At 40.3% G+C, this 20774-nt stretch overlaps 1 protein-coding gene across 5 annotated transcripts in view; it reads right to left on the bottom strand.

Annotated features, from left to right (window-relative positions):
• LOC140715423 (disintegrin and metalloproteinase domain-containing protein 12-like) overlaps positions 1–20774 on the bottom strand; it is a 373939-nt gene that overhangs the window by 26424 nt on the left and 326741 nt on the right. For all 5 annotated transcript variants that reach the window (XM_073027589.1, XM_073027590.1, XM_073027591.1 and 2 more), the window contains 3 exons: positions 18415–18610; positions 13084–13192; positions 2542–2740 (listed from right to left, as the gene is read on the bottom strand). In XM_073027589.1, the coding sequence (XP_072883690.1) occupies positions 2542–2740; positions 13084–13192; positions 18415–18610 (504 nt within the window). The remainder of the gene's footprint in view (positions 1–2541; positions 2741–13083; positions 13193–18414; positions 18611–20774) is intronic.

Here is a 20774-nt window from a genome sequence, read left to right as displayed (position 1 = left end):
CTGTGGGATGAAACACAGTCCCAGAAAACTCCAAATGAAAGTTACATCAAACTTACTGCAACCCTGATGCTTACCTTTTTGTACATTTTCCCACTACATTCGCAATTGTAATAATAAAAAGACCGCCTTTCTTTTTTAAAAATTTTAAAATATCAAAATTTAAGCCAAAACAGGAAAACTCAGGGCAAGCATCCAAGTTAATATCTTTCTTGGAGCTTCAGTAATATTTTGTAATACTAACATGAAACATGTAGGGATACTTTATTTTAGGGGAGCTTCATATAAATGTAAGATGTTATTTTCCTCCCCCAACAATACAAGAAAATCTGCCTCCCTCATCCCCATACCTTGTCCTTCTCCAGGAGGAGAGAGAGAAGGTAGAAAATGGAGAAGTGAACTCCACCTCTCCCCTCTCCTTCGCCTTCCTCGCTCCATCTTTCTTCGTTATTTTTCTATTTTTGATCCGTCTTCATCCATTATCCACCTGCCTCTGTCTCTCAACTCCACCCTGCCACTTTCCCACTTGGCACAAGCTGCCCACCATCCATCACCCCTCCTCAGTCTGCCTATCATCTTTGCTGCATGTCTCACCACTCCTCGCTCCTCTTTACACTGGCCATCTTACCTCTCCAATCCTGGTTGTGATACAGGGTTTTGACCTAAAATGCCAGGCACCAGTTCCTCGACACACACAGATACTGCTCGATCACTGAGTTCATGCATCTGCATTCTGTCATATTGTAATGTGTGCGAGCAATATCTGATAACAGCATCTCCGGTGACATTGAGGGAGTGAGGGAAGTACTAACTTTCCAATGGGGCATAAATCAAGGGGATTTACAAATACAGTCTTGTGCAAAAGTCTTACACACACACACACACACACACACACACACACACACACACAGAGCTAGGGTTTGTAAGACTTTATGTGGCAGGAGCAAAGGATGTTGGGAATGGTGAGGGTGGAGAACCGTAGGTCTGGTGGCAGAGAGGAGTGACAAGACTGGGAGGGTGGTGTAGGTGCAGACACACCTGGTCCTGAGACACCAGGCAAGGTCATTTGATTCTAAACAATTGGTTTATTGATCATTACAGAATGTCTCTCTGGTGCTTCCCGTTTCCTCCCCCCTTTCCCCTTTTCCCAACAACGATTCATCTCTCGCTGCCCCCTTCCCAATTACAGTCCATAATAGAATCAGGTTCATCATCACTAACATATGTCATGAAATATGTTTTTTTTTGAGGCAGCAGTATAGTAAGTACATAAAATTACAACATCACTACAAAAGTCTTAGGCTTCTGAGCTAAGTATATATATGTGCCTAAAACTTCTGCGCAGTACTGAACCATGGTATGACTTCAAGCTAAGTGTGAGAGTTCTCCCAATATAGTGGCCAAATTTTATCCTTCTGCCAGTTACTCAAACAGTTATTTTATTCCTGTTTGTGGCCTCTTAGTGCAAGCATTGGGAAATGCTGCAATTCCATCAGTTCCGTGAGCAATTGCATCTCAGAGATATTTCACTGGCTCTGCTCTGTATTAGAATGTCCTGTGATGCTTGAAGTTTTTCTGTCAATGCAAACGTTTTTCCTTCTTCTCCCTTATTAATAGTAGCAATAGCAGACTTGTCAGATCAGTAGTAAATCGTTTAGAAAGTGGGGCTGAGGACACTGGTTTAGCAGGGAGAAAGCCTACACTATTCAATAAAGTGGTCAGTTCCAGTGCTAAATTCATAAATATTTATATGCTTTAAACTGGTCTGAGCTTCCTAAGTATATTAAAATTCACATCCATTAAGTCTGGCCAACATTGAATTTCTTGTGGTCATCAATAAGACAGAAAAAAGGAAAAAAAGTTTATGCTGTGGATCCAGGAGAAACAGGAGGGATGTTCTTTGCCAAAAACCCTGCAGCCTCCTTTATCCTCTTCTTGTGGACTTTGTGAAGCAGATGATTTACACAGACAGGCTGTAAATGATATGCCATTTCAGCAAGCAATTTGAGCCAAATTCATCAAAATTCTGGCTCTTTGGAGCTGAATCTACTGAATATTGAATATTCACAATACATAAGGTATAAGGTATTAAGGAATGGACTTTATTTATTTATTGAGATACAGTGCGGAATAGGCCCTTCTGGCCCTTTGAGCCACTCCACATAACAAATCCTTAATTTAATCCCAGCCTAATTGCGGGACAATTTACAATGACCGATTAACCTACTGAGCAGTATACCTTTGGACTGTGGGAGGAAACTGGAGCACCCGGAGGAAACCCATGCCGTCGCAGAGGAGAACATACAAACATCTTACAGACATCAGCAGGAATTGAACCAGAGTCGCCTGCATTGTAAAGTGTTGTGCTAACCACTATGCTACCTTGCTTCCCCATTCATTTTCATTTATAAGTGATCTGGAATGTCAGATTGCTTTTATTTCCACCTTCCCAATGCAAGTCCATGTTTTAATCTGCTAAAAAGGACTTAAATTTTAATGGCAATGATCTAATTCAATAGATTACTGATGCTGGATCTTTCCTACCTTCCCCTCTCCACACTTGGTGCCTGTTAGCACAAGTCCTGGGTCAGGCATGTCATCACCTAGATAGACATGAGTCCCACGGCACAGGATCTTTCCACCTTCTTGCAAAGGGATGTTCGTTTCTATGGAGACTGCATTTGTCCCAATAACAGGCCGACTTGCTCCTCCTTGACACTGGATTTTTCCACACTGAGCATCCCTGTTAAAAAGAAATAGGTGACTGGCGTAAATGGGAGGGAATGTCAATCAAATGGGCGAAAAGCATAACAAAAGCATCAAAGTAATGCAATTGATCACAATTATCATTTTAATTGCTGAATATTCTTTAGCAAAGTTCAAAACAGCCTTTGCTAATGAAATTATTGTCATAAATAGAGAAATTACAGCCATCAGGAAGGAGGCTCTGAAGCATGAAGACACACACTCAACAATTCAGGAACAGCTTCTTCCCCTCTGCCACTCGAATTCTGAATGGACATTGAACCCATGAACACTACCTCACTAGTTCTTTTAAATTTTTATTTATGCACTACTTATTTAAGTATTTAAGATACATACTTACTGTAATTCATTTTTTTTCTCTGTTATTATGTATTGCATTATACTTCACTGCAGCGAAAACAACAAGTTTCACGACACATGCTGGTGATATTAAACCTGATTCTGATTCTGCAACAATCTTCTGCTGGTTAGTGGCATTTGCAAAAGTTCATAACTATTACTAATTTGTAGTAATCTCAATAAACTAAATGGGTCAGAGTTCAAAGAAATTATCACCACACTATCTTCTTCCCTTAGTACTGTATGTTGCAAACTTGCCTTGTTTAGCTTCACTGATACCTTTGACTGGAAGTTCATTTAAACTTTATTAATGCCTCAGCTGCCAGATGCAGTAAATAAATGATAGGGCTCCTGCACGTTGAATAAATGATGAAGCCTGAAGCAAATGGCTTCAGTTTGCACGGAGAACGCTTCCACTGAGCAAATTCAGCAGTTCAGGTATATTTTGGCATGCTGGTGCAAGTACTTACATTGACTTTTCCAAAATAAAAAGTTTTATCTGAAATAATATTATAAATAATGTAAAAGGTCTAAATCCAAAAGCATACAAAGTTGTGGTTCTTGTGTTTGTCCTAGAGAGAAATTTCACCCTCAGACTGCCTTTTAATAAGTGCTCCCAATGGGGCCTCCTCTACATTTGTGAGATCTGTCATAAACTTGGGGACTGCTTCGTCGAGCACCTCTGCACCATCTGCCAGAAGCGGGACTTCCCGATGGCCAAACATTTTAATTCTGACTCCCATTCCCATTCCAACATGTTGGTCCATGGCTCTTTATCGTGCCAAGATGGGGTGGAGGAGCAACACCTTATATCCCATCTGGGCAGCCTCCAACTTGATGACATGAATATCGATTTTACTTTCTGTTAGACAAATTCTACTCCCCCACCCCCATTTCCTACTCTTCTCATGTGTCTATTCCTTCTCTCTGGGTCCTCTCCTCTTCCCTTTCTCCTATGGTCCACTCTCCTCTCCTACAAGATTCCTTCTTCTCCAGCCCTTGACCTTTTCCACCACCCTGGCTTCACCTATCACCTTCCAGCTCACCTCCTTCCCCTCCCCCAACCTTTTTATTCTGGCATCTTCTGCTTCCTTCTCAGTGCTAAAGAAGGGCCTTGGCCCGAATCATCAATGATCTATTCATTTGTATAAATGCTCGTGACTGGCTGAATTCCTCCAGCATTTTGTGTGTGCGTTGATTTTAATAAGTGTGCCTTGTTGAGTAGTTTAATTGACAGAATAGCTATTGCGTCCCTGGGTTCTTTTGAAGACTCCTTTTGAATGACCATGGATTTGTTCAATTAATTAGTTATATGAGTTAATCTTCATAAAACCCTTGGATGTAATAAACTAATTTGTTGTTTAGGTGTGACCTTTACAAAACGATAGGAACTGTAAAATAATACTTGTAATCCTTACTTCTTCCATTGGATAGCACTGTGATGTCTCAAATATATTTAAGGCAGACATTGATAGGTTTTTGATTAGTTACAGTGGCAAAGATTATGTTGAGAAGACAGGAGAATCGGGTTGAGAGGGATAATAAATCAGCCATGATGGAATGGTGGAGCAGACTTGATGGGCCAAATGGCCTATTCTGCTCCTAGGTCTTATCGTCTTATATACTTGCTCCGAGGGCATGCACAGATATTTCAATTTTCCGGTGTTTGGAGAGAATGTATGCACTATACAACCTGAAATTTGTACTCTTTACAGACATCCATGAAACAAGAAACCCCAGGGTGGATGATAGGAACATTGATGCCCCAAGGCCCTTCTCCCCCGACCCTTTGCACAAGAAGAGGCAAAAGCATTAAGCCTCCCCCCATAAGACTCACAATCTGCCAAGAGTAAAAAAAACCTGATTTAAATGGGTTTTTATAGAGTGACCTGTAGTTCTAGATTCTAGATCAGAGATCTGCAATATCAAGACTTATACTGTATGTTTCATTCAGTCACTTTTCTCTCTTCTAAGCTCCAGTGGATACAAGTCTGTTTATTCTACCTTTTACTGTGCCAACACTTGGGACTCCCTGCCGCTGTCTGTAAAGAGTTCGCGCATTCTTCCCACGATCGTGTGGGTTTACTCCGGATATTGCAGTTTCTTCCCACATTCCAAAGATTTATAGTTTAGGAAGGATTAGTAAACTGTATGCGTGCTATGTTGGTGTCAGAAGCATGGCGACATCCTCGGACTGTGTCGGTCGTTGACACAAATGACACATTCCGCTGTATGTTTCATGATTCAATGTACCTGTTACAAATGAAGCTAATCTCTTTATTCTCACATAAAACAGCCAGATCATTCCAGGTTTTTGGTCCAGTATACCTCCTCTGAATTGTTTCCAATGTATTTACATTCTTTCTCAAATCCAAAGACCAACCCTTTGCACAATACACCAGATGTGTTTTATTTATAATTGCAGCATATTGTCTCCTCTTCTGTATCTAATTTCCCTTGCTATAAACCTTACAACCTTCTATTGGCTTTTGGTTTATTGGCTGTACTTGCATATATCCAAGAAGCTCAGATGACAAGATGCTTAGAACAGCCTCTGTACTTGTCAAATTTTAGCTGCCTGATCTGCTTATGTTTAACTGAGCCTCAGGAGCTTAGGAATACTGATTCCATTTCTAGAAAGGGGAAATCTCAATCTATTAGAATCTCCTGTGTTGCAGCATCTGAGGAATCGCTTGTGTTTAAGTCTCAGTCTATTCCACTTTCAGAGTTTGCGCCATCCATTAGTTGAATACTTAAGAATATCTTTAGGGATATCACCGATTCACATACCATCCCACTTGAAAAAAATACATTGCTATCTGAATGTTACCTTCATGCCTACATTGCCAGAAGCTCCTCTAAAACCTGATCTTAACTTTCTTTTAGTGAGAACACTGCATGCTGAAGCATATTGTTATTACAAAAGAGGTATTAAATGTTTTGAAGTGCGTAAGGGTGGAGAAGCCACCAGGGCCTGACTGAGTGCATCTTGAGACATTGTGGAAAGCAAAGAAAAAAAAAAATTGCTGGGGTCCTGACAGAACTGGATAGTTTTGTTAGCCATGGATGAGGTACTGAAATTAGGTATCAGGCATGCCTTAATTGTACCCAATTTAATGTCTCATAACTACTTCTACAACAAAATAAGTCCCAAGCATCTTACAGCTAACCTCAAACAAAGCTACGCTGAATTTCCAAGTGTTTACTTAAAATGAAGGACCATGACCAGAAATCAAATTGGAGTTAGTATTTCCTATCCATGTAGAAACTTTTTCAGGGTTTTCAAAAATATGACTTTGTCTTTCAAATGTATTCTTACATTTAAAAATTAAAACTATACTTCCCTGGGACCATAAGGTTAGTGTTGTTAGTATTACTATCTGCCAAGGAAGTTATGATTGTTCTTTTTTCCATTTTTATTGCTTGAGTTAAGTTGTGAATCAACCCAAAAGCTGACTTAGCCCTAAAGTTCAAAGCAACTTCAATTCACAGTTTTCTGCTTGAAACATTCTGACAGGGTGAAGGCCAAGGTACCTCACAATGTTATCATATTCATTGAAATATCATTTGACTATTCAAGAGATCTATGGAAACAACATTCCTGCTGCTCCTTTCAGAAATTCATGCATAGACATCCAGAATTGATTTAGGATATTTTTACAATAGTCCACACGATAGTTAATTTTCTGAAGTGGAATGAAATCAGTTGTTGCTGCTTCAATGCTTCAAAAAGTAATTTTCCTGGTTGAAAGGTTTTCTCTATTCATTGTGGAATTCACCCACCTGGGCCCAGTTTTGGTAGAACACGCTCCTTCTATGAAACTGTTTCAAATTTAAATAAGCTCTTAACAATATGTGAACTATTTCACTGAGAGAATGATGTTCAGCTTGCTCGTGTTCTGCAAGCCTTAGAAATACTGTGCAAGCCATAATGGTTAGGGAACTCAATAATTGTTCAAGATAGATCCACCTGAAGTTGGCATTAGTCACCTGAATTGTTTAAGCAAATGTTCAACAAAAGTTTCAGTCCTCTTTGTACATATAGTTTACGACTAATCACAAGTTTTGCCTTAGCGAATTGTACTTAAATTGATGTAGAGCAGGCTGTCTCCCACAGCTAAGCTTAAACTTAAAAAATAAAACCCTCAAAATGTATGATGCAAATCATGTAATATCAGTCATGAACAAAATGACTATCTTGTGAAAGGAACAGTTTGCGGATTTCAGAAAGGCAAAATGAGGGAACACACTCAAGTCCTCAAAGGGATCAGAAGTGGAAAGGGTGAGCATTTTCGAGTTCTTGGGTGTCATTTTCTCTGAGGATCTATCCTGCGCCCAACATATTTACGCAATTTTAAAGAAGGCAGGATCAGTGGTTATATTTCATTAGGAGTTTGAGGAGATTTGGTATGTTAGCAAAGACACTTGCAGATTTCTAGATGTACCGTGGAGAGCATTCTACCTGGCTGTATCACTGTATGGGGGGGGGGGGGGGTGGTGTGGGGGTGGCTACTGCACAGAATCTAAATAAGCTGCAGAAATTTGTGAACTCAGTCAGCTCTATCAAGGGCACTAGCCTCTCCAGCATCCACGATATCTTCAAGGAGTGATGCCTCAAAAAGACAACATCTGTCATTAAGGACCTCCATCACCCACACATGCCTTGTTATCAATGTTACCATCAGGAAGGAGGTACAGAGGTGTGAAGATGCACACTCAATGATTCAGGAACAGCTTCTTCCCCTCTGCCATCTGATTTCTGAATGGACACTGAACCCATGAACATGACCTTACTACATTCTTTATTTCTATTTTTGCACTACTTAATTTAATTTAACTATTTTTAATATATATACTTACTGTAATCCACAGTTTCTATTATTGTGTATTGCAATGTACTGCTGCTGCAAAAACAACAGATTTCATGACATATGCTGGTGATGACCTTATTCTGATTGTTGGTTCACTGAGTACCACTTTAATGGTTACATCATGTGCTTACTGCATTGCAGCAATAAAATTCTTGTTGGAAATTCCAGAACCTTCTTGTCTCTCTGGAGAGAGTGACAGCAAAAAGTGCTGGCCTGACACTGTCTTTCACTTACTTAAATAAAATATAATATGCCAAAAAAAAACTTTTTGCAGTGCTGATCGCAGATAAAATACTGGGTTTTTAAATTCCTTGATTTTTATAATTGGTGGTAAAATTATCTAGGTAAAATTTTGTTAACAAAGAAACCCTGTGAACTTAAATAATTAGATCTATTAACTTAGAACGGAAGTCTTACACTTGGTACCAGAACTAATGATGGCTGATAAAACTATAAAGTTTTGATGGCCTGCCGGAGTCAGAATGCTGAATGCTGATGTGATCTCTCTCAGTTGAGATAGCATGTGGCCGTGCACTGAGTGTCTGGGAGCTTATATGGTACATGTCCTGAGTGACTGGATTTCCACCCAATTAACTTAACTAAAGAAGAGTAAAAGTGTAAGGATGACTTCATACTGAGCCAGTTACGGCAGATAAAGCACTGTAGCTAAAAGCAACTACTTTCTGTTATTAGTCACAAGGGAAAAAATTGCATCAGAACATAAATCCTTCAAATGGAACCACACAGAATGCACTGAATTATTGCCAGCATATTGCCAACCCACATAGAAATGAAAAAGTTGACCACTACAGATTATTTACATGCAATCAGGAGTAGGAGGAATCCATGGGGACCTTCTTAATTTTGCTGACATTCGTAGAAGATAATCCTTCTAGACTTGCTAAAGCTGAATCCAGGAGACCAGCCAGATGTAGCAGATACTATGTGAGTCAGAATGAACTCTAAGCTGTGTGGGCACGTGGCTGCGCAGTTACTGGAACGCTCCGTGCACGCAGCCTATGTTATCGCACAGCTGACGCTTTCTTAACATTTAAACATTTAAAGTGGCACCCAGTTTTCAGGCTACGTAAAAAAAATTCCTGCCCAGAGCAATGGCAGGTTCTTGCAGTTAAAAAAAAAAATTAGAGAGAACATTGCTCATGAAAGTAGCTACAGATCTGCAAAGCTGCTTAACTAACCCAAGGCAGGCTAGGTATGTTGGAAAATCAACAACAGGAATAACATGGAGAAAAGACAGAAAGGGCATGTATGGCTAAGGATTGTGAGATATTGCTGGAGTTGGACAATTTGTATTCAATGTGTTTTGGAAATTCAGAGCTTAATGAAGACACATGAAAAGTTTATTGAGTGAACGGGATGAGCCATGCAGGGAGGGAGATAGATTCTGATTCTGAACACCAGTGGAAAAAGCAAACCTGATTTCAAACATTCAATTCTACACAATACTACACCAATTGCAAAGGAAAGCAGCTACAATGCAACTTGATTTGGAAGCAATGTGGAATGTTCTGCTAAGATAAGGCATTAACTCAGGATAGTGCAGTTGTAATCAAAAAGTTATGTTTTATCAATTTACAGTAATGCTATAATGGAGCCTTCTGGGAGCTGAACACAAAAATTGAGGGAAAATTGATGTGGATTCATTGTAAAGATCAGAAACAAGTCATACCTATATATTTTGGCAATGGGGACATAAAAGTATTCGTGACAGGATTACAAAGACTGTTTCGATGTAAACAATCACTTCGGCTCTGCAACCTGCAGATGAACTTCCTATCAGATTCTTTCTTCCCTAGCCTCCACCTCTTTCATCTATCACTTTCTAGCTTATCATTTTATCTGCACCCTTCCTGCCCACCCACGTCCCCCCTCAGCAGGTTTCACCTATCACCGGCCAGATTGTGCTCCTTCCTGATGCTGCCTGACTGGCTGGACTCCTTCAGCACTTCATTCGTGTGCTGCTCTGGATTTCCAGCAACTGTAGAATCTCTTGTGTTTAAGATGGATTTGCAGATGTTTTTCATGGATAGGGGAATGAAGAAAGCACTGAAGCTGCTTCCTGCCCTCAGTCTGAAACAAAAACAAAATCAATATTTTGCTGCCATTTCCCCCTGTGTTTGCGAGGTCCGTCACTAACACTACTCTTCCTGGATCTGTCCATTTCCATCTCAGCATGTCACAGACATGCATTACAAGCTACAGTTCCACATCTACCTTGATAATATTTCCTTCTCTCCTACCTCTTGAAAGGACTCCATTCCACTCTCTCAGTTCCTGCATTTTCTTCACATTTGGTCAATATTGAAACATTCCATATAGATGCATCTTAAGTGTCTTTCTTCCTCCAGAACAACTGCTTCTCCTCTATAACAGTGGACAAACCCCTTGACTTCATCTCATCTATTTCCCACACCTCTTCTCTCACCCCTCTTTCTGAACAAGGCAAGAACAGAGTTCCTCTTGTCTTCACGTTCCTTCTCTACAGCCTCACATTTAATAGTTTAGTATTTGCTATATCCACCATCTCCTATAAAACTCTATCTCCAGGCATAGGTTCCTCTCACCTGTCATCCTTCAGAATCCTTGGGTTAGACCCCATGCCATTCTCTGCTCTTCCATCACAACTGATCATTAACCACCTTAGGGGACTTCTCCATTCCTATGAATCAGGGACCCAGACAGGCTTTTCACATTAAGCAGTGATATCCTTGCCTTCCTTCCAATCTAACGTTCTGCACTCGATGGTCACAATGTGATCTCCGTAACAACGGAGAAACCAAGTGCAGGTTGGGTGATTGCTTTGCAGATCATCCATGTTCAGTCCACAAAGAAAATGAACTTCTGCTCGTCTGTCACTTTGATGTACAATGTCACTCCCACTCCAACCTCTGTCTAGTGTCTCCTTCAACAGCACAGTGGCGTATTGCTATTACAGTGCCAGTGATCCGGGTTTAGTTCCCACCACTGTCTGTAAGGAGTTTGCATGTTCTCCATCTCTCTACGTTGGTTTCCTCTGGGTGCTCCAGTTTCCTCCCACATTCCAATGATGTATAGGTTAGGTTAATTGGTCACATGGGTGTATTAGGGGTAGTACTGGCTCGTAGGGCTGAAGACCCTTTACTGTGCTGTATCTCTAAATTAAAGATTAAAGCTATTTCGAGGTCTAACACAAGCTTGAAGGACAGCACCTCACCTTCTGCCTGGGCAAACAGACTCAATATTGAATTTTCAAACCAATGCTTTCTCTTCTCATCAGAATAGTCTAACTGGCTGGGTATGTCTCACAGAAATGTCAGCAACATATCAAGCAGATTAGGAAAGATATCAGGGTTCAAAATGCCACTTTAAGTCATTTGGTCTCACCCCATCAAGGTCAGTTCTTTTGTTTTACACATCAATTTCCTCCTTCCCTAGGACTGAAAACCAATTTGTTTGCTCTTTCCAGTTCTGACAAAAGGTCAAAACTGATACACCTCCTGTGCTCCTTGATGTGGATTTCCACCGTCTGGCTGACAGACACTATACAAGGAGTATCCGTTTGGGTTACCCAGAGAAATTGGTGGTAGCAGAACATAACATTCACAACTGACTTCGATGGCACAAAACTACTGTGCTATGCCAGTGGGTTTTGGGACCACTTGTCGGAGGAAGCCATTGAAATATACCTAGAAGAAAAGAATTTTAACAAAGCCGAAGGCCTCGCTCTAAGTAAGAACTGGAATTCGATTGTAAACGAGGTGTGACAGTGGAAACCTGATTAGATGAGGACTAACCAATCAGGAGGGATGGACAACAGGGGTGTATACCACCGGACTAGACATGCCTAGACCTCATCGTTGACGAAGATGGCAGTCTGTCATCGAAATGTTGGTTAAAGTCGATATCTCTACCGGGCTGGAAGCCCATTAAGCAGTCAATGTTTTAGGCCGAGGCCCTCTATCAGGACTGTGTTCCTCTGGATCTGCAGCATCTATAGAATCTCTTGTGTTGATGAGTTATTTTAGATATTTGATTTTAATTTGTTTTCTTTATACTCTTCAAATGAGAAATGTTAAATGCCCTACCTTTCTTTGTTTTAACGCTCTACCACTTTTACAGAATCAGAATTATTAGTAATGATTTAGATGACACAAAATTACTTGTTTTGCATCAACAGTACAATGCAATGACATAAAGTTACTAACAAATTACAAAAATAAATCAATAATGCAAAATAAAAGGAATAATTAGGTAGTGTTACTGGATTCATGGAGCCCTCAGTAATCTGAAGGCAGAGGGAAAGAAGCTGTTTCTGAGTCCTTGAGTAACTAATTCCTCACTACTGTATTCTGTTTGAACAATGCATAGTGTGGAAATTCCACAGATTTGTGGGGAACTTTAATATTGAGTAAATGGATAAGTAATTCTTCTATGGCAATCAAGAAAATGGAAACTATGGATGTAGGCTCAAGTTAGTCCTTTGGAAATAGATGGAGATGAAAACTAAATATTTGGGTTGCACGTTCAATTGATTTTTATGGAAAATTTTCTTTTTATTACACAGTAGTAAACTTAAATCCCTTTAACTGTTGCAATAGTTTACCAAGTTTAAAATGGAATGCATCATTTGGAAAATAAAAGATTTTATTTGCTTTCATTCAATAAATTGAAAAATTTTCAAGGAAGAGACAAAAATCCTGGATAATAGTGCTCCAATATTGCAAAAGAAATAAAGTGGAACAGACATGTCAATTTAAAACACTTGTAGGTTACTGTCTTCAATCTACACGCATCCAAACTTCTCATAATATGGTTTAACATTTCAGTGGCAATTATCCCATTTATGAAACAGATCTAATGTAATTAAAACATCTGATAAAAAGGTGCTGCACCCTGCAGTAAACTGTGAAGCAACTAATAATCACTGGGGGGGGGGGGGGGCGGAAGCAAAAGAAACATAATTGACAGTAAAAGTTAAATGAAATTTGTAGAAGTATATTGCATTTTCTGCAATCATTTTATTGGCCACAACCTATTGCTTTTATGTTGAGAATGTTGTAACACAATGAGACAAGAGCGTAAGAAGGTAACATGTTGAAAATGTGTGTACCTGATCTCACACTTTGCAAATGAACCAGATGAGTCCTTTCCACAATTACCATACGGGTCGCCTGCCGAGTTTACTCTTTCAAAGCAGATTCCAGGGGCAGGTTTGGCACCTAAAGAGTTGAAATATTGCAGTCATTTCTATGGATGCTTGGAAAGGCAAAGAAATAAAGTACTGAAATTGAGTTCTTTTTCATTTTCCACAAAGGCAGGATTAAACAGAATATGAAAGAATAACATCTGATTCTTTTTTCTTCACATCAAGTAACAATATTTCATAAAATATAAAACTTGACTGAATAACACCTCGGGTAGCACTTACACTTTTCAAATGCATTGAATGATATATAGTAATATCTAGCAAACTAAAGTAAATTAGTTTATGTCATAAATTGAACATTCTATACTTCAATTTCATTCCCACGCAGTACACCATGCAGAATTCTCTACAAGGCAAGAAAACATTCTTTTGTGTATACAAGTGCCCTTTTACAGACGGATTGTCCATCAACCATGATGGTAGAATGCTCCTTTGTCAAAAGCTAATCATTGAAACTCATCTCTTACAGGAGTAAGTCAGAACTGGGTAGCTATAGCAGATGATTAGGTAAGCCACATACCTGAATTCCATATATAATGGAGTTCTATCATATTCATCCCAAGCCTCGTAAAAATAACAATTATATATTTTTTCAATTCTTTTTCAGACAAGCATCTGATCCTTGACCAGGATTGAAATCAAACCAATTTCATGCCTGTATGATACAGATGAATATAAATTTTGTTTCTATGAATCTTCACAATAGGAACTTTACGGTTAGAAGCAGACCTTCTAAAAGTGACATGCTGCTATAGAAGCTGGAACTAAAGGATAATGAAAGGATAAGCTGACCCAGTTGTCTATGGTTCAAGTTGCTTATGTGATTACTTTGAAATTAATTAACTTGTCTTTTACCAGTTAAATTGAACATCTTTTTTATTTATTCATTTTTCATGATTTGGACATTGCTTGTACAACATTGTGGAGAAGCTTGTGAACTGCTTTCCTGAGCCACCAAAATATGTCACCTAAAAATACTCCTATGATGATGTTGACAAAGGAGTCTCAGAATTTAGACTAAGGACCAGTGAAGAAATCTGCAATATATTTCTGACAAAAGATGCCATGTAACTTGGAAAGGAAGCTGCAGGTGATAGTGTTCCCATGCACTTGTAAACATTGTCCTTCTTTGTGGTAGAGTTTGCTGCTTTGGGACGTTTCTACAGAGTAACTTAGGTGAGTAAATGCAGTGCAATTTGTAGATGGCACATAGACCAAGAAACACCGATCATTTTCTGTGTAATAGTGCTGGAGGGAATGAGTGTTTAGGTTCTGAATGAGGTACAAATTAAGTGGTCTGTTTTGTCCTGAATAGTATTGACCACTCTGAATGTTGCTAGAGACAAGTAGACAATTCTGTTATACCCCTGACTTGTGCCTTGGTATGTCCAAGTAGGTCTTATTCCCAAAAAACAAGACAACCACAATCACAACTCATATATTAGCAAGGTTGAAGAAAATGTTGTCATTATTATCAATTACTCGCTGGTGCGCAGTTTGGGTTTTGATAGGGCCATCACTCCAACGGAGTGGAAAGTCTTTAGAGAGTCAAAAGCTGAGTCACCCTTCACACACACCTAACCTGTGAACTGCTCTAGCAGTAAGTGCATTTTTTGTGTTTGGCCCAGCTAAGTAACTATTCAATGATTAGCCCCAGCTTGATGTTGGTAATGGGGATGCCATAGAATGTCAAGGGCAGATTGTTATGCTTTTGCTTGTTAGAGATGATTGTTGCCTGGCATAGCTGTGGCACAAATATTACTTGCTGATTATCAGCCCATCCTGGGGGGGGGGGGGCAGGTTTTATAAGACCATAAGACCATAAGATATAGGAGCAGAAGTAGGCCACTTGGCCCATTGAGGCTGCTCTGCTGTTCATTCATGGGCTGAGTCAATTCTTCCAGTCATCCCCACTCCCCTGCTTTCACCCCACACCCTTTGATGCCCTGGCTAATAAGAATCTATCTGTGTCTGCCTTAAATAACCCAATGACTTGGCCTCCACAGCCATTCATGGCAACAAATTCCACAGATTTACCACCCTCTGACTAAAGTAATATCTCCGCATCTCAGTTCTAAATGGACGTCCCTCAATCCTGGAGTCGTGCCCCCTTGTCCTAGACTCCCCTACTATGGGAAATAACTTCGCCATATCTAATCTGTTCAGGCATTTTAACAATCAGAAAGTGTTGTCCAGATCTTGTAGCATGCAAGTGTGGTCCGACCCTTTATGCTATGAAATCGAATATCACGCAATCATCAGTTATGATACTCACTGATGAAGCAGACAAAGATGGTTAGCATTTAGGTCCTGCCCTGAAGAATTCTTGCACTTACCTCCAACCACCAACTTCAGCAAGGGATCTTTTGATTTGTAATTAGCTGGTTGCAGACATTTTTAACCTTTCCTTACTTCAATTTGATGTTCTCTCCTGTTCTAAGAAGACCACTACTGCCCGGTGCCAAAGAAAAGTAAGGTAACATGCCTTAATGACAATCGCCAGATGACACTGGCCTCCATCATCATGAAGTGCTCTGAGAAGCTGGTTTTGGTATACATCAATTACAACCTCTCAGGCAATCTTGACCCACTGAAATTTTCCTGCCACACCATCTCCATGGCTCTACACTAATTTCTGGAATATTTGGACAACAAAGATGTCTAAGCCAGACTCCTATTTATTAACTACATCTTTATAATCAACATCATAATTACATATAAACTCATCTTCCAACTCCGAGGCCTGGAAATCAGCACCTCCATTTGCAATTTCATTCTTGACTTTCTGACCAATCAGTAAGGATAAACAGCAACACTTCCGTGATGATTATCCTGGTGCCCCACAAGGCTGCATCCTCAGCCCCTCACTTTACTCTGTATACCTTCATGACTATATGACCAGGTTCTGATCCAACTCCACCCACAGACTTGGAGATGACACCACTGTACTGGACCAGGTCCTAAACAACGATAATATGGAGTTGAGGAAAGAGATAGCAGGCCCAATGGTATGATATCAAGACAACCTTTCCCTCAATGTCAGCAAAACAAACAATCTGATCGATGACTTCAGAAAGCAGGGTGCAGCACATAACCCTGTATGAATCAACGGTGCTAAGGTATACGTGCACCATAGAAAACATCCTGTCCAGAGGCATCGAATTTTATTACAGCAACTGCTTTGCTGAAGGCCACAAGAAATTGCAGAAGGGTGCGGACAGAGCTCAGTCCAGCACAAAACCAACCTCTCCTCCATGGACTCTGTCTACACTTCCTGCTGCTTCAAGAAAGGAGCCAACCTAAAGGCTCTTCCCTCTTTCTTCTCCCTCATCCATTGGGCAGAAGGTACAAAAGCACCAACAGGCTCAAGGACAGCTCATATCCCTATGTTATAAGACCCTTGAATGGACCTCTTGTATGCAAAGAACCCTTGACTTCACAATTTATCTCATTATGTCCCTTGTACCTTATTGTTTACCTACACTGAACTTTCTCTGTATCTATAGCACTATAGTTAGCCTTCTGTTATTGTTTTTGTTTTTGTCTTTGTGCTACCTCAATGTAATTATGTTTTGAAATAATCTGTATGAATAGCATGCAAGAAATTTTCCACTTCACTTCAATATATGAGCCAATAATAGACCAATTGTCTTCAGTTTTCATGGAGCTTCGAGACACTACTTGCTTCACACCTGGAATCCTGACCTTTGATCCATGTTTGGATCAAGATTATGTTAACGCGTGGAGTGGAGTGGTTCTGCATTACCGCCGCTTTATTGCAATGTGAGTGTCACCCTCAATAACTTGTCTTAAATTGGTGAGTAGACTGATTGTGTGGTATTGTGTTAGCTTGGACCTGTTGTGCTTTATGTCCATGGAACACCCCTGGGCAATATTTTCACATTGTTGTGTTAATAAATCAGTACTGTAACAGTACTGGAACAACTTGACCAGGGAGTGGATTTTCACCGCTACCTCCAGTATATTGTCTGGTCCCACAATCATTTTTGTATCCAGTGTGTCCAACAATTTCTTGATTTCACGGGGAATGAACTGAACTGGTTGATGACTGGCTTCTGCAATGGCAGGAGAGGGGGAATCCGGAGAAAACTGAGGTGGAACATCCATTTTCTTCTTCTGACTGAAGTGGCTGTGTGCGCTTCATCCTGGTCTTTGGCATTTGCTGTGAAGGAGATGCTCCTGACTGTTAGCTGTTTGCTTGACTACCTGATCATGAGAGCCCAGATGCGGTGGGTGGGACACGTCACCAGAATGGACGACCACCGTATGCCCCGCCAGCTGCTCTATGCTGAACTGGAGACCGGAAAGAGACCTCAAGGTCGTCCATGCAAGCGCTACAAAGACGCTGTGAAGGAAACCCTACGCTACTGTGACACCCAGCCAAGGGAACTAGAAGCTGCGGCTGCTGACAGAACCCGCTGGCAAGCCCTGTGCTATGAAGCCTACACCAATTTTGAAGACAGGCGCTGCCAAAAACTGATAGAAAACCGTGAGCGGCATCACAGAACAGCAGCCACAATTATTACAACAACGGACTTCCAGTGCCCCCATTGTGCTGGACTCTGTGCTTCCAGACTGGGACTGCAGAGCCACCTCCGTGTCCACAGTTGAGCTGCACAACAGCGTGTCTTCTTCGAATCTGAAGGACTACCACTTGACTACCGCCTTTCATTGATAGATGTGTTGGGATTCCAGAGCTTTAATCTGGTGAGTTAGTTGTAAATTCATTTGGGTCTGTCCAATGCCTGCTGTTTCAGCTGCAAAGCTCTCGAATCAGAGATGTCCTTGTGCTTTGACAGTGATGGTGGGTGAGAGATTTGCAAGGCCATGAGGATATTTATTATGATGATGTACACTTACACTGCTGTCAATGGTTGGTAGCACCTTATAGATGCCCTGTCAGCTCTGCTCTGAATCTATCTCATTCTGTGCCTCCATTTTGTCCAGACCTTTTGTATAGACTGATTCATTCTCTGGGGAGAACAGCGTACTATCATCAACACTAGTCTGAGCAATTTGATAATGTATTAGACTGAAGTTGAGAACTGAACTCAAAACATAAAAGGAATGAGTGTTGACCTGCTTTAAATACATTATAAATGTGTTAGATTATTAACAAAATTCCATCTTCCAATTTGAAAACATTCTGTACAGAAGTGAATAATATGATATCTTATGCAATGTTGTAGATAGATTTAAATAACCACGAAGTACCTGGTCCCCATAGCGTAATACACTGTTGCTCATGAGTCTGACAAATCCCATTGTAACAGTAGCCATCCTTCTTATAACATGGTTGCCCATCGTGTAGATATACATTGGCTGGACACTGTGCATTTGTTCCAGTGCAAAACTCAGGCAGATCACAAGAATTGCTGGAATCTCTGCAAGGGGTTCCTGGAGGTTTCAACTGTAAATGCACATCAACAAAATAAAGCACAAAGTGAGTCAATGTGTTTGAAGCTGCATTGATCAGTTTGAAGTCTGCAAACAGCATGAAGTCCTGTTCTGCAAAAAAAACAAGAAAAAAAAAACACCTTAGAGTAGATGTGAATCTTTTCATTTAATTCAAAACAACATTTTGAACAGATTAAAAACCAGCCTATTCACTCACATTCTTTAAGAAACGAAACCAGGTGTTCAAAGTTTGTCAAATCCACAATATGTGTGGCTTTAGTTTCAAACTAACTCAGTTAATCTTAACTGTCACTTGAAGTGACATAATAAGCGACTCTTCTGTATTAAACTTGTTAAGGTGGTAATAAGAAAGCATCCCTTCAGCCTCTTTTTCAAAGTAATCAGCTATAAAGCTATAATTACTAGCCTTACCATTAACTCCCATATCCCAAGTAAAAAATAGACATACAGTACTATGCAAAAGTATATAGCTAGGGCCTAAGACTTTTGCACGGTACTGTAGTAATTTTATGTATTGTACTGTACTGCTGCCGCAAAAAAAATCATGACTTTCGTGAGTGATTATAAATCTGATTCTGATATGGGTCTCTATTGTGGACTGAGAGTGGGAAGGGGGCAGGGAAAGGGGTATTATGGTTGGGAAAAGGGGAAGGGAGAGGGGAGCGAACAGGAAGCATCAGAGATACAGTTGTTTGGAATTAAGTGTCCTCGCCTGGCATCTCAGGGCTGGGTGTGTCTGCACCCACACCACCCCCTTGCTCCTGACACCCCTTCTCTGCTACCTGTCCCACACCCCACCATTGCCATTCCAAACATCCTTTTCTCCCACCAGGTTTGTAAACTCGCTCTCCACTCCCCGGTGACAAATACAGCACTGTGCAAAAGTCTTAGGCACTCTAGCTATATATATGTGGCTAAGACTTTTGCACAGTACTCAATTAAAAAAAAAGTTATAGGCCTGAGATATAGTAGAGGGTAAGAGTAAATGGCTGTAGTTAAAAGTGTCTCAGAAAGAAACGTCAGAGCAAAGTTTAGTATCCATGTCATTCCTTTTGTGAAAGCCTCATTATCTGCAGGATTGGATTTGAGGATCAGAGAGATCTAGTAAGCTCCCTCTGATCATCAGAATCAGAAAAAAACACATTCTTTGGCCTTCAAAACCTCGAACAGCAAGCCAAGCTAGGCAGTTCACGGAAATTGATCATCAGAAATGATTCAGTCAGCACTGAAACTGGAAGGCAAGTGGCAACCCAGCGACCCGCTTTCACTTGTTTTGGAATAAAAATACCAGTGCAGTGTTTCCCCTTTAATTTTACATGTTGGAACTGAGTTCATGTTTTTGAGGTAACTGTCAGGAGCAGTTGATCCAGGGAAATCTGGTCCAGGCAATTTTCATCTCAGAAACAGCTGAATTAGGCTAATCAATGTGCTTCCAGTACATAATGAAAGATTTTCATGTTCTTCTACCAGCAGAGGGCCTCGAGTATCGTTAATGCACTTTAAAAGTTTAGAAATTCTTTCTTAGCAATGATATAATTAAAGGTAAATCATGCACTCTTCATGTCCGGATTTCTACGTACAATAACGGTGTCTACATAAAGGTGAAATGTTAATCATACTAACAATTCCTAAACCAGCTGTCAGTAATTTAAAACATCAAAATAAATGGAGAATGTAACTGAATCAATTCCTCCTCTCCCACCGGCCTCTGAGATTTATCTATTTACACCACACCCACAGTGATTAACCTGGTTACTATATATCTCAGACCAGGCATGAATGAGGCCTTTGGAAGTTGAATGCCATCAGAACAACAGCAGAAGCTGCCACATAAAATCTTTTCAATAAGTTTACCGTTTGATCATATGAACATCGTACATTAAAACGAAGCTCAATGAAACCAGATGAGAAAGATGGAAGGAGAAGTAAACGATGGCCTAATTCTCATTAGGGCAGGTCGAATCTGTGGGGTGGAAGCCTGTGTTTTAGCTTTAGGATTCATTGTCACAACTGGAAGATATCACAAGTGAAAACTATTTGAAAAAGAACTGCAGGCAAGAGAAAAATACATGGGCAGTGAAAAGTTCTTGTGCAAAGGATAGGGGCTCATTTAATGCTACTGCTGAATGACAACATTCTTCTTTCCATTGTGCTTC

The sequence above is a fragment of the Hemitrygon akajei genome, chromosome 23 (assembly GCF_048418815.1).
Source record: "Hemitrygon akajei chromosome 23, sHemAka1.3, whole genome shotgun sequence".
NCBI classification, from domain to species: Eukaryota; Metazoa; Chordata; class Chondrichthyes; order Myliobatiformes; family Dasyatidae; genus Hemitrygon; species Hemitrygon akajei.
The sequence above is the reverse complement of the archived record's forward strand: the minus strand, read 5'-3'. Positions and strand labels throughout refer to the sequence as shown.